Source organism: Pseudonaja textilis, chromosome 3 (genome assembly GCF_049901715.1).
Source record: "Pseudonaja textilis isolate UNSWEBS1 chromosome 3, rPseTex1.2, whole genome shotgun sequence".
In the NCBI taxonomy this organism is placed as follows: domain Eukaryota; kingdom Metazoa; phylum Chordata; class Lepidosauria; order Squamata; family Elapidae; genus Pseudonaja; species Pseudonaja textilis.
In genome coordinates this window covers 133,023,178-133,038,230 of record NC_141992.1, presented here as the reverse complement: position 1 = coordinate 133,038,230, position 15,053 = coordinate 133,023,178, and the positions used below count along the sequence as shown (strand labels likewise).

At 38.5% G+C, this 15,053-nt stretch overlaps 1 protein-coding gene across 1 annotated transcript in view; it reads left to right on the top strand.

Annotated features, from left to right (window-relative positions):
- F13A1 (coagulation factor XIII A chain) overlaps positions 1–14,707 on the top strand; it is a 101,091-nt gene extending 86,384 nt beyond the window's left edge. The window contains exons 14-15 of the mRNA XM_026715054.2: positions 8,166–8,302; positions 11,567–14,707. Coding sequence (XP_026570839.1) covers positions 8,166–8,302; positions 11,567–11,714 — 285 coding nt within the window. The 3' untranslated portion in view covers positions 11,715–14,707. The remainder of the gene's footprint in view (positions 1–8,165; positions 8,303–11,566) is intronic.
- The last annotated feature ends 346 nt before the right edge of the window (positions 14,708–15,053 follow it).

Genomic DNA, 15,053 nt, shown 5'->3' with positions numbered 1-15,053 from the left:
ATATATTAGTAAAAAGCTGCATTTTCCTCTAATACCTTCATTTAACATTGTTCAGCTAAGGGAGAGGGGTTGGCCTAATCTCACCAACTGAATTTCATTTCTCTAATGGCTCAGATCTTAATCCAAGTGGACATCTCAATTGCTACCAATATTTTTAGTATCTTCTATTACCAGAACCAGAGATTGAAATTCTCACACAGGAGATAACTTGAATTAGAGAAGGTCTCCCTTAAACTGACCATTTGTCAAATGTGGAAATCAACTCTCCGATTCCTTAAACTTCATGAATAGGAGTAATTCTGATACTTACTGAAACTATGGCAGAGCACTGCACTGGGAGGCCTCCACAGGTAACACTAGTATTGAATTGCACGTCTTGCTCCAGCGAGAGGGTTACAGGCAGAGGGCTCAGTGGCCATGGAAGATGAGATTTTGGGATGCAAAGGAGGAAGGAATTATCTCCCCCTCCCTCCTGCTGCAGGCTGCCATAGAACTTGTGCAGAGACCAGCGCAACTGCTGGTGAAGGGGCCCTGGCAGGTGGTGGCTGGGGAGATGCTCCAGAGATCTGGCCGAGTTGTTTGGCCCTCGCTGGATCAGCTGATCCACGGGCTGCAATTAAAGGGCCGATCCTCCATGAGGTGACCAGAGAAGAGAAGAGCTGCCTCCTGTGCTGGCCACCCCCACTCCCTCACTAGGGCTTATTTGGGGGGGGGTAGGGCTTATATTAGGCCCACCCCCAAAAAATCAGGCTAGGACTTATTTTCGGGATAGGTCATATTTTCAGGAAAACTGTGCAGTTCTGGGCACACCTATAGGACAATCCATAAGAAATACAATAAGAATGGATAAAGGAGATGGATAAGAATAAAGAAGAAGCTGAAACAAGAAAATTCAAGATTTGGTAAACAGCAGATGAAGATGAACTACATGGGGTTTTTTGTTGTTGTTGTTGTTGAAACATTTGACTGGCCCACACCCACTTGTTGCCAAGCAGTTTAAAAATGTACTGTAAGGGGGTGAAATTGAAGACTGCTTAACATCTGGCAAAATCTACCTGATAGATCTAACACGAGACAACTACAGGTCAATTACTTACTTAGCATCTAGTTGAAAACATCCTCTTTCCATCTGAGCAGAAAAAAAGCTGGTCAAACTTCAGAGGAACAAAAGATCAAATCCTAAGTGACAAGATGATTGTGGAAAACTGCAAGAAAAGGAAGACCAACTTGGATGTCGGTGGATTGATTACAAGAAGGCATTTGACTCCCTGCCACATGACTGGATTATCAAGTGCCTAGAAATAACAGAAGTCAGTAGAAACATCAGAAGCTTTGTGCAAAGATCAATGGCACCATGGAAGCTGCTAGTCAATAGTGATAGACTGGGAGAGATTAACATCAAAAGAGGAATCTTTCAAGGAAATTCACTATCACACTGCTGTTTGTCATTGCATTGATTTCTCTGTGAACAACACTAAACAAGATAGGCCATGGCTATCAGACATCAAAAACGTCTATCCCACCTTTTTTACATGAATGATCTGAAAGTGTATGGAAAATACCATCTGAAATAGAATTGCTGTTCAAGATTAGCTGCATAAGCAGCCAAGATATTGCAATGGAGTTCAGACTGGACAAATATGCCACCCTCACCATCAACAAGGAAAAGTAGTGAAAACTGAAAGAATCAAGATGCCCTATGAAAATAATATGAAGCATCTGGATGAAGATGATCACTACAAACACCTGGGCATCAGGGGTGGGATTCAAAAATCCCAGCAACTGGTTCTCTGTTGGGTGGGCATGGCCTACCAGAACTTCCAGGAAAGCCATTTTTCTCCTTCCCCAGAGTCCGGAGGCTTCCCTCGGGCCTCTGGGAGGGTGAAAATGGCCCAGGGGGGCTCCAGAAGCTGGAAACAGGCCCATTTCCTGACTTCCAAAACTTCCAGTTCACCCTGTTTATCACCCTCACAGAGCCTCTGCGCGGACCCTGCACTTACCTGCATCCAAAACGGGCCTCATGGAGACTCCTGGGAGGAGTGGGGCAGGGTGGGCAGGGTGAGCAGATCGGTTCAACTACCGGTTTGGCAAATCAGATGTAAATTTAACCGAACCAACTGAATCCACCCCTGCTGGGCATCCTTTACGCTAACAACATCAAGCACCCTGAAGTCAAGAAGGAAGCTAGTAGTGAATACATCAGAAGAGTGAAGAAAATCTTAAACTCCAAACTCAATGGCAGAATTACCATCCGGGCGATTAAGACCTGAGCAATTCTAATCATTAGATATACATCTGGAATAGTGGATTGGATTCAAGCTGAAGTAGAAATCCCGGATTGGAAGACCAGAAAAATAATGGCAATGAATCGTGCCAACACAGCAATGCTGAAAGATTCTATTTACCAAGAAGCAAGCCTTCAAGGTATACTAGCTTCCTTTCACCTTCTTCACTGTCCTTCAGATTTTCTTCCAGTGCCCTTTTTCCTTCTTCAACTATCTGCAACATTCCATGCATTTTGTGTGAACATCCATGACAATAATAATAAATGTGACTTTATTAAGATGCAACGTAAGACTAAACTCCTTCACAATAATTACAAATAAATAAAATTAGTTCGGAATTTAATAGCAACCTAGTAAGCAAATATTAGTAACACTAAAGCAACCAACATATAACAATATATTTATAAATAATGCCCTAGGATAGAACCAAGTATATATATACTCATAATATATGGCATTTATCTTTGCTCGGGTATTTTCCCACGTCATAGTAGTTGTGCTTTTAAAGTTGTAGTGACGTTTCAGCAGAATCTCATCTGCCATCATCAGGCTTCTGTATAATCATAATATATCTATATACAACAGTTCACTTAGTGACCTTCAAAATTACAACGGCACTGAAAAAAGTGACATGGCCATTTTTCACACTTACAACTATTACAGCTTTCCCATGGTCACTTGATCAAAATTCAGAACCTTGGCAACCAAGTTATATTTATGATGGTTGCAGTCATGTCATCATCCTTCTTACAAGCAAAGTCAATGGGGAATCCAGATTTATTTAACAACCGTGTTACTAACTTAACGACTGCAGTGATTCACTTAACAACTGAAGAAAAAAAAGAAAAATTGTAAAACGGAGCAAAACCCACTTAACAAATGTTTCATTTAGCCACAAAAATGTTGGGCTCAATTGTAATCATAAGTTGAGGACTACCTGCATTTAAAGTGGATCTCTAGAAAGCTGAATTAGCATTTCCAGTTAAAGCTATAATGGGCATAATGGATAATCCGCCACAGATGGCAAATTACAGAAATTAAATGAATTGAAACATTTATCTAGATTTACCAAAACACTATAGAGCAATGGAACTGTGAATAGCAAAGGCATGGCAAAAACAGAAACTTGCCAAAGATTGATGCAGAAATGTCAATTTGAAAAGTCCTTTAATCAAATCAAATGCAAAATTTGTTTTGCAGGGGGTTTTTTCCCCAGCCCCAGCATTTCTGTATCTAATTAGCCTGGACAAATGTTTATCAGCAGTGTCCTCAAATAATATTACATCTTTTCCGAGCATTCCTGAGAGGAAGCCAATAAATCATATAATATTGCTGTGAGCTCTTGTCTTCAGTAACCACATTTTAAAAATGCATAATTCTTTCAATTCTTTGCCAAAAACTGAACAGCGTATTCCAACTTGTCTGGGTTAAATTGCCTAAATTGCTTAGGCCTATCTTCTTGTTTTGAAGCAAGAATATTAAAGAGTTGAGAGGACCCAGAGCTGCTGTTCCTGTGTCATGTTTTTAAAAGGGACAAAAGTGTTAGGACTGACATCCTGTCAGTGGTTCTTTTGCCATGTCACCAGAATTATCCATGGCTGCAAAATTTACTGGCCGCCCTCATGATGCCAACGTTGTCCAACTGATATCCGTGGCTCCTCTCCTGTCTTTCCTCATCATGCAGGTGTATCTGTTTCTCCACCCAAAAACTTACCACATTATCAGCACAATTCAAAATGGAAGGCAATTATACTGTGATACCATATCCATGGAGTTCCATTCCCTGTATCTGTCATTCAATCATTCTCCTCCCCAGCTCCTTCAGAACAAATCTGAATGTCCAATTATCCTCTAACAAAATCTTGTGCTGTATTTTCAGGAGATAAATAGATGTTGTTTCATGAGGTAAGGAGAAAGAAAATGATTAGCAAGTATTTTACTTCTGTAGGGAAAGGATTCTTCCATATTCAGATGCAGGAGGAAAAAGACCTGTAGAAGAACTGTAGAAGAACAATTATTATTTGCTCCAGTTGGAGAAGGTCAAAAACAATTATCAGCTGGCCATGTTTGTCAGGAAACATCCTAATGTTTTGTAACCATGACACAGATGGAATGTAGCATTATGACTATTAGAATAACAAGATCTATTGAAAAATAATCCAGTAATATTTAATTCATTATGAGAAGACTTGAATAACTGCTCTTTGGCAATATCTCTGCTGGATTTTTCTGCTAAATTCTGGCAAGATTAGACAATTTATTAAAACACAAAAACACAACTGTGTTGTGGAATGGTTGGGCAATTCTGTTTTATCAGAATCCAGCTTCCTATTTCAGAAGGAAGCAGTTGGTGGTCAATGCACTATATCTTGCCTGCATATGTCTAGCAGTTGGAGATGGCTCATCTGTGTTTTGGACAAACATGTCATTGCTGTCTAGAGCAAAATGTGCTTGAATACATATGCACTGCATCGATTGTTTATTTCTGCTCACTCTCTCCAGCTTTCAGAAAAGGGAAACTGTCATTCTGTGGCTTTTAATCTCATCCAGAAATACATTCATGAAGGGATGGTTAGATGGATGGCTTTATAAGAGGCTCCTACATTTTATGATACCTATGTCAGTTACTGATTGAGGAATCTGAAGATTGCCTATCTCTATTGTAGTATTTTCCATGGTTTTCTGTAGTTTGACAGTAAAGGTTAATACCGGCAGTGGTATTCCCATTTTTTTACTACCGGTTGTATGGGCATGGTGTGGTGGGCATGGCAAGGGAAGGATGCTGCAAAATCCTATTCCCTCCCCACCCCACTAACCTGCTCTCCAGCTTCGTTCTCCTGTACAGGGCAACAAAAGAAGACCCAGCTGATCAGCTGGGGCTCGGGAGGCAGAGAATAGATGGGGATAGAGCCAGTCGGAGATGGTATTTGCAGGTTCTCCAAACTACTCAAAATTTCTTCTACCGGTTCCCCAGAACTGATCAGAACCTGCTGAATACCACCTCTGGTTAATACTCAGTCCTGCATTTTAATAACCTAGAATACCACATTCTTAATTGTGTTACTTTTTCTGCCCCTCTTGATGCTCCTTCTCAAATTTAATTGGGGAAGGGATCCAATTTTAATCTCTGTGATAAGCATAATGTACTAGCTTTAGTTCTTCATGCCCATGAAGCCAACTTGACCATTTCTTACCCTTTAAATAAGTGGAAGGGATCAGGAAATTCATAACTAAATTATAGTAGTGGTGTAATATTTACATACAAGCCATGTCCAGCGAGTCACATGACCACCAAGCCACACCCACAAATTAGGCCATGCCCACAGAACCGATTAGTGGTCCCTGGGATCTAAAATTATGAGTTTGGTGGTACCTGAAGTCCAAAAGGTTGGCGACCCCTGCTATAGTTGATGGGGCTCAGTCTGCAATAGTGGCAATCCAACCAATTCTACAGATGGAACTGACAGCTGGAACACCAGCAATTTCTACCTATGTATGACAGCAAGGTATCCTGTCAGATGGTTGTTTCCTTCATTGATTCAATCCATATCATTTTGTCATCATTCCCTCCCAGGGATCAGAAGGCATCCTCAATTCCATCCTAATTAGGGTTGCTATTCCAGGACTGTGTTGATTCCTGCACATATGGTCACCTTCACTATGAATATATGAGTCCTGTTGTTATGTCACCATCAAAGTATCTCATCATTTCTTTATTGCTTATTCAAGGTCTAAATGTGGAGATTGTGCATTATTTTATCAATGACTTTAACCACCTGGTTGTGCTTTGAGCTGGTCAGGAGCTACAACTAGTAGCTTTGCTATGCTGGCTGAGGAATTCTGGGAGTTGAAGTCCACAAGTCTTAAAGTTGCTAAGTTTGGAGGCCTCTGTTCTACAAGATAAGTGGCTTCATTTTTTTTCAGAAGACTTACAACCAGTAACTATTGAAGTCCAAAAGCAGCCTTCTCTTCCTACAGTGATCATTTTTACCATGACCATAAGGATTTCCTATACCTCGAATTAAAGGGGCTTCTAGGACAGAAAGTTACTTTTAATCTAAAGTGATTCTATGAGTAAGAGTGACAAAATATTATCAGCATTCTTTCTGGTAAAAGAAATCCATGTGTGGATAATCTATGCCCCAGCTGGAAAGACTAACAGAACTATAATTCCCAGCATCCCTCACTACTGCCCATACTATCTGGATCTATTGTAATAGAAACATATGAAGCTTTGCTGTTTCCCATTCATTAATGCAGTAAATTCATTCATATGCTGATGCTCATTTGGTATGTCTGAATCACAACCCTGATTTGAATCTTAATGAACTATCTACATGCATCTTTATAGACCTGCATCCCTGTCCAGAGTCAAAGACATGGGTGAGACTAATGCATTAATTGGATCATGGGCAAGATATCTTCCTAACTGCAGAAATGTTTTAAAAACAGCAGCTGAAAGTACAGACTATTTATAGTCATAAGCATCTTAAAGTGGTACTCAACTATTTCTCCAAGTGATAGAGTTGATGTGACTTCTATTTCTTCGGAACAGTATAGTTTTGTAATATCTATTTGTTTGAAGTACACAAGCAGAGAATACTGTAGGAAAACAGATATCCTTTGTCTAATTTTTGGCAAGTGGGGTTTGTAGACCCCTTTTCCAAAGCCCTAAAAAAACTGTTTTTGTGTAGTTAAAATTCTCAGCATTTTGCATTGTAATTCCACGCTCCATTCTCTTTGTGGCAGAAAGCTCCCTCAAACTGTATTTAGTCCATGTAATTATAGAGATGATATTCATTTACGGTATTTCTATTCTTATACACTGCCTTTCAGGAACCAACCCTCCCGAGATGACTCGCAATATTTGAAAAACATAAGCAGTCATTATAACATATTGCGAAGTGTAAAGCCATAATTTATAAAGCATAAAAAAATGTAACAGCAGTGATTAAGTAATATAAAAGAGTACAAGCAGTAAAGCATAAAAATTTCAAACAGCAGCAGTTAAATTCAGAACAACTTAAATGCCAATTAAAAGAAAGTTGGAACAAAGAGACTTCAGGGACCTAGAAATATATTTCTACTGAAGAAGGCTATTTCATAAGCTTAAAAAGGCCCATTTCTAATTGCCCACCTTGTCTAATACCCTACAAGCAAGGCCTTAAAGCCAGTCTTAGTATCACAACAAAATTGTTTGATCCTAAATCTTTGAAAAATGTGGCTTATGTTGTACCTCATCCCATAACTATGCATTCTGTACCAGTTGAAGCTTTCAAATATCTTTGAAAGACAGACTGCCACAGAACACATTATAGCCTTGGTGGGTGACTAGAGTTTATATGGGGAGGTCATATAAAGCAGGGGTCTCCAACCTTGGCAACTTTCAGACTTGTGGACTTCAACTCCCAGAGTTCCTCAGCCAGCTTTGCTGCCTGAGGAACTCTGGGAATTGAAGTCCACGAGTCTTAAAATTGCCAAGGTTGGAGACCCCAAATATAAAGGCATGTTAGCAAGAGAAGAGCGGAAAACTAGTTTAATATAGCAGATAAAGGCACCAGGCTAGAAATTGGGGGACTTTGCATTCAACTCTTGCCTTAGAAATACAGCCAATTGGGTAACTTTGGGAAGTGTCTATCAGGAAGATAAAAAAAAGAGATGGTAAGCCACTTCCAAAAATATAGACCAGAAAACCACAGTGACTTGTTCAGGCAATCACCGGGTGACAAGATTGACCTGAAGGCATAAAATTAAGATATGAATTAGCTAGGGAAGAGGGCAGGTGTCATCCACGAAACTGAAAGAGACAAGATTAGAAAATGTTGCAATAATTCAATGTATTGTTATTTCATTTTAGCCTTCTTTTTTCTTCTTCTGCAGGTTCCTGGAGAGAAAGTTGTTGGTAAGGAGATGACAGTAATAGTGGAGTTCCCCAACCCTCTGAAGCAAAATCTCACTGATGTCTGGGTCCGACTTGATGGCCCCGGTGTGCTAAAACCAGTCTCAAAATTATTCAGGTAACGATAGGTCTAGCATGGCATAGTTTTCTGGGTATTCATTACAAAATGAACACTAAATGTGCCACCATATTTGAGCAATATCGACTTCTATCTTGAGGGCATGAAATCAATCTTCTCCAACCATTTGTCCTCCAGGTGTTTCAGGATTATAACTCCTAAGAATTGTAGCTAGCATGGCTCTGCTAATTGGGAATTTAGGGCAGAGGTCTCCAAACTTGGCAACTTTAAGACTTGTGGACTTCAATTCCCAGAGGAATTCTGGGAGTTGAAGTCCACAAGTCTTAAAGTTGCCAACTTTGAGGACCCCTGATTTAGGGAGTGATTACCTCCAAATATCTGTGATTTAGAGGAATTGGTCTAAATAATTATAAAATCATGTTCCTTCCCTAGGCCTCAATGACAGCAAGATACCATATCCAGATAATGAACAAGATAACTTAATGTTACAGTAATGTGTTACTGGAATAGTTTAGCAGCTAAATTATGAATATGTAATCCAGCAAAACTAATTTAAAATGTCACTTATTTTAAGAAAACATGAAATAAGGTAGCATTTCTCTGCCTCATCCTCATTATCCTTACTGGTCCATCTGATATTGACGATAGTAATAATACACGTTGCAAAGTTGGGGCATTCTTATAAATTTAACTCAAATTCCTTAAACATTGAAAAATTCCTATATAAATTCTCCTGACACTTCCATGCGAGTCAGTCTGAAAGCAGATCCAGGTCAACATGTATTTGGGGATCTGTTCTGTATTCTGTATCTAATTTAGACTGATTTTAGACTGATTTAATTCAGGTTCAGCTATAATGTAGCTAAAACCAGTCTCAAAACAGTCTCTTCTCTTTTTCTCTCTTCTCCTCTTCCCTTGTTGGAAGGAAAGCATCACTCGCCTTTCCTCCCAATTCCTTAACTTCAGATCCCACAAAGAGAATGCTAGCTTGTTGGCTATGAAGCTCTCCCTCAAAAGGCAAGAGGAAAAAAAGAGGAATGACCTTTGAAAAGCCAGTTAGTTAGTCTTTCGGTCTTTCAGAAACCACAAGAATTTGATTTTTTAAAGTAACAGTTAAAAAGGTGGGGGAGGGGAGATTCTTCAGCTTGCATTAATATACAAATTGAACCTGCTTGTTAAGATTGTAGTGAAAATTAGCTGCATTCTGAGTAGGGAGAGAATTTCAGCTAAGTTTCAAACTTCATTGCAAGGAAAATTCCCCTTTATTAATTATCTTGTAATCAAGTAAGCTTTTTTTCTTTCAGTAGTAATTATAACATAATATTTTAATCTGGTTCTGTTATTTTTAAATATTTTACTGGTTTTTTTTTTAGTTTTCTGCTGCCATTTTTATATTTATTTTTATAATGATATTGAAAGAGTGGTTTTAAGAGTAAAAGCAAGAACAAGGACTCTACAATCATCTAGATATTGCTGAACAGCAATTTCTAGTATCTTAGATCATTGTCAATGTTGTTTGGATCTGTGAGAAGTTTTAACTTAGCAGTCACTCATGAGCTATAGGTTTCCTGTTCTTGTGTTAAATTATGGAACTATTTCAATATAAGGTGTGTTGTAAATGTTAATAAAAGTACTGAATTACATTTTCATTTGGCATGATTGTGGTAAGTTAAATTCATAGAAAATAAAACCATCACCATTGTTTAAAAATTCACCCCATTTTCCTCATTACATTGAAGATGATAAATGACCAGTCCACCTTGATGGCTCAACACATTATCAAGAATCATCCATCACCACATTATTCCAAGTCAATCAAATTAGTTTGGTTTTATTCCATTAGCAAAAAATTAATACTTTTTCTGTCTGGGATGCATTCCAGTTTTGTTTTTACTTATTTTTGAACAAGTCCTTTTGGAATGCCACGTCCAGTCTTCTAGATTGCATTATTTCTTCCTTGACAATTATATGCAAGGTAGAGGTGGTATTCCGCAGGTTCTGACCAGTTCTGGAGAACCAGTAGCAGAAATTTTGAGTAGTTCAGAGAACCGTCAAATACCACCTCTGACTGGAGATTTTACAGTATCCTTCCCCTGCCATTCCCACCAAGCCACGCCCACAGAACCGGTAGTAAAAAAAAATGAATCCCACCACTGATGCAAGGGGTTATTTTAAGCCATCAAGATTTATACAAAAAATATATGTGCTACTATACTGCAGTCACCAGCTTCAACAAGCATTCGAGATTTTGTTCATGCTACTATAGAGTCAAGGCTCAAGTAGAAACAGTTCTGAAATTGCTTGTTATTAAATTAAAGTTTAAAGATCTAAAAGCCAAATCACATGCTAAGCAGATCCATGGATAACCCAGTCATACCCTCCATGAAGAGGTGGTATTCAGCAGGTTCTGACCAGTTCTGGAGAACAGGTAGCAGAAATTTTGAGTAGTTCAGAGAACCAGCAAATACCACCTCTGACTGGTCCAGCCCCCATCTATTCTCTGACTCCCAAATCCCAGTGATCAGCTGGGTCTTCTTTTGTTGCCCTGCATAGGAGAACAGAGCTGGAAAGCAGGTTAGTGGGGTGGAGGGAGTGGGATTTTGCAGTAACCTTCCCCAGGAGTGGGGAGGGAATGAGATTTTGCAGTATCCTTCCCCTGGAGTGGGGTAGGAATTGAGATTTTACAGTATCCTTCCCCTGCCATGCCCACCAAGCCACACCCATAGAACCGGTGGTAAAAAATGTTGAATCCCACCACAGCTTCCATGTGTATATTTTTCATTAAGAATATTGGATTCAGTTGGGGACATAGCACTTGAGTCACAACCATTATTTCTGCGATTATTATCTTGATTTAAATCACCTTTCTACAACTATAATTTGCCCAAGGTAGGTAAAAAAACAGATAAGTTAAGACAAATATATACAGTATGAAGTCAGGTCTATATCTAAAAAAAAAAAACAATCTGAGCAAATTTTAATTTTTAAAACAAAGCTCTATCTAATATTACAGTCCTAATGTAAACCCATTCATTCTTCTTACAACTACCTTGTAAGTTAAATAAACACATCTCAATCATAAGTTGTCTCAAAAAAGAATATGCCTCTGACTGATGATTGTGCATTTGCGTAGGTTGTCTAGATATATGTACATTTTTTTAGGCTTTAAAATAACCCCGATAATTGGAGATAGGTTATCTGTTCAAATCAGAGATTCTTTTTTCTTCTACCAAGAATGCTAGTTTATACATTAGAGTTATAAACCACGTCAAACTATGATTGCATTATTGTATTTCACTGCAGAGAGGTTCCAAGGAATTCAACCTTGATCTGGGAAGATAAATATGTTCCAAAGAAGTCTGGCTTCCGAAAGTTGATTTCAAGCTTGAATTGTGATGCCTTACGACATGTCTATGGCGAGGTGGACATCAATATTCAGAGTGCCGAGTAAAGATCTTCTCCCTTCTTTCTTTTTTTTAATTCAGTAATTCTACCTTTCATTACAGGAAAGTAAAAGAAAGAACTGTACTTTCAAATGCCATAATCCAGAATTTGCCAAACAAACATTCTGCGCATATGCTTACCATTTTTTTTAGTTTATTTTCAGGGCGGTTCCCCCCCTCAAAACGATGAAAGGTTAAGTTCATATAAACATACATACACATATACACATGTTCATTTGCCTTTCCTCAGTTAATTACATGAGGTACATAATTCCCACTTTCGTTACAAACAACACTTTAAAATCTGTTGAACTAAGGGATTGTGATTAAGCACTAAGCCTCACACTCATGAGAGTTTGATTGAGAGCAAGATAGATGGCCCAGAAGCAATTTAAGTCAAAATCTCCTACTTCCTGATACAACACTGTTTGTACCATCATACCAAATTACACACCAACATTGCAAGTTTACTTACACTGAATTTCTTTGCCCATTCATGTCTTTGCTGAGATTTAACACTAGACTGTTTCTTCTTTCGTCCCAAAGTGTCATAAGCATCACTAAAAGAGAATAACTGAGCAGAATAAAAACAGAATTATTTCAACAAACAGCAGAAAATTACTCAATATGAATTAGTTCCAGTGATAATGTCCCCAACTAATAAGAATGTATGATGTTACATATTAAAATCAGGACAATTTTAAAATATTTCAGCTTCTGGAGCATTCTGAATTCTAGTTTTAATTGAAATTTGATATCCCATAGATATTTTGGGAAAAAAAAGAAAAAATCAGGACAATAAAATGTTCCCTTTGTTGTCCTTTATTCCTTTGATGTGTGCAAAGTGAGAGTTTGATTCTGAAAACATAAGTTGAATTTTTACCTTCTCGCCCCCCCACTTTCATAATAACTAAATTCTTATCAGCATTTTGAGCACTGCCGAGGCCTAATGTGCAGAAGCCATCTTGTTTTTCATGGCGAAGAGTTAAAGAAGTCATGAGATATACTTTCGCACTTCTGTTAGCAAGTCATAGATCCAGAGGGCATCTTTGAGATTTCGCTGAGAAACACAGCTGCAGCTATGTCTGAAGTGGGTGAGAGCAAAATCAGAACAATGGTGGATGAGATGCTGTGACGCTAGCTCTGCCCCTTTTGAATGGGCATGCAGTCTCAGGGTGGATTTTGAACCTCCTCACAGCAGTCAGTGCAGCTGCTTAGATACATTCCTTTATGTGGCTTGCCAGCAATTTCAGTTACAAATATTAATCTGATCTATCAGGGTAACCAAAGTATTCTGACTTAGGTGATATCAAATTGTGGCTCACTACTGCCATTAAATATATACAAATTAATGAATTGAACTTGCTAGAATATCAATTGGCTGTGATTACTGATTGCTAGCAGAGGCATCTAGGGTGATATATAAGAAGAATAAAAAGACATCCCACCCTTAAAGACTACCCCTTGCATGGCTCTGTGCCTACTTCACATCTGTGTTTTGGTAGAGAGATTGCAAAGGGTTAAATCCAACACTGGGACATCGATCCACAAGCTGCAATCCTTTATCGGCAAGATAAAGGCAAGATAGCCGTGCTGTATTATTAAACAAATGTTGGGAAACCTGCTCCAGATTTTTAAAATCATAGGAATTTACTTTCTTGAAACTTACAAGGTGGCACTAACCTAGCCAACTCTGTTCTCAAAGAGCTAAACAGAACCATGGTTAGTATTTGGATGGGAAGCTACTAGAACAACTCAGAAGATGACAACAAATAAATAAATTCTGTACTGTTTCCAACTCTGTAAGAGGGCAGCAGTGTAAGTCCATGCAGGCAGTCCTCGATTCGTGATCATAATTGAGTCCAAATTTTTCATTGCTAAGTGAGACATGTGTTAAGTGAATTATGCCCCATTTTTACGACCTTTCTTGCCCGGTTGTTAAGTGAATCACTGCAGTTGTTAAGTTAGTAACCGGGTTGTTAAGTGAATCTGGCTTCCCCATTGTCTTTGCTTGCCAGAAGGTTGCAAAAGGGGATCAAATGACCTTGGAACACTGCAATTATCATAAATATGAGTCAGTTGCCAAGGGCCTGACCATGGGGATTCTGCAATGGTCATAAGTGTGAACAACAGTCATAAGTCACTGTTTTCAGTGCTGTTGTAACTTCGAGTGGTCACTAACCAAACTTGTAAGTTGAAGACTACTTGTAGAGCCCAAAAAATCAGGAGGTGTCTATTGGCAGAATAACACGTTTTGCTGCAAAGCAACTGAGCTGTAACTTATAAAAGCTTTTCTTTTTTTGTCTGAAACGATGCTACCAGACACCTACTGTTGCCAAAAAAACTATATCGCCAGACTCATGAAATTGTTAGCAGTTGAACTTGGCAAGGAAGACTTTACTTTTTCACCATTATCATCAAAATCTTTTATTTTAACCTGGAGTCAAGCCATTGTTTCAGAAGAAAAGTTGCTTGTGGAATAGTCTCCTTCAAGTCTCAATTGAGTTGGCTGTAGATAATAGCATGCTGTACCTTGGGTGGAATTTGTGGGAACAACTTGTAATTTAAGGCTCCAGCAAGGCAATTTTAAGTGGACATTGATAATAAGCCTCTTATGCAACTCTTGGTGTGCCTTGAGTTTATTCCTTTGAGAAATTATCTAATTAAAGTGTGCATTGTTAATGAAGTCAGTTTTTATGTAAAATCTGATTATGCTGCTTTACACCCAAATCGACTAACTGTTAATCTTCTTTTCACTTTTGTGTCTTAAAAGCTCATATCTAAGTATATTTACCCATGTAGTATGGCTGAATTACTATTATCCTTCTCATCTTTTTCTACCAGATTCTCTTATTGGTATGTTAGGATTATATTACTTTGTTGTTTATATGTATACTAAGAGCCTTTGGACCAGAGACAAATTCCATGTATGTGCAATCACACTAGGCCAATAAAATATTCTATTCTATTACCACAAACTAATGCAATGAAAAAAATCACCTTGTCTGCATGAGTCTCTTCTAATTCTGGTTGGTTGAATGTAGAGTGTGTTTTGACTTCATGCAGACACCTACATTTTATTCCCTTTGGACAGTCTGATCCTAATCTACCATTTCCTAGATGTGCTGGATTGCATTTTACATGATAGGTTCCCCTATTGTTATAAATCAAGGATTTATTGCTGTACACCACAGCACCCCAAAGAGCCATAGATCACATCTGCAAAACCTCTAGATCAAAATTGCCAGTTTAACTCTGGTTTTTCATTTCATCAAGAAGGTAATTACTTATACAGTTGATAATATTTATGCTACAGCAAGCAGCAGCAGCATCTAGGCTTATCTTAG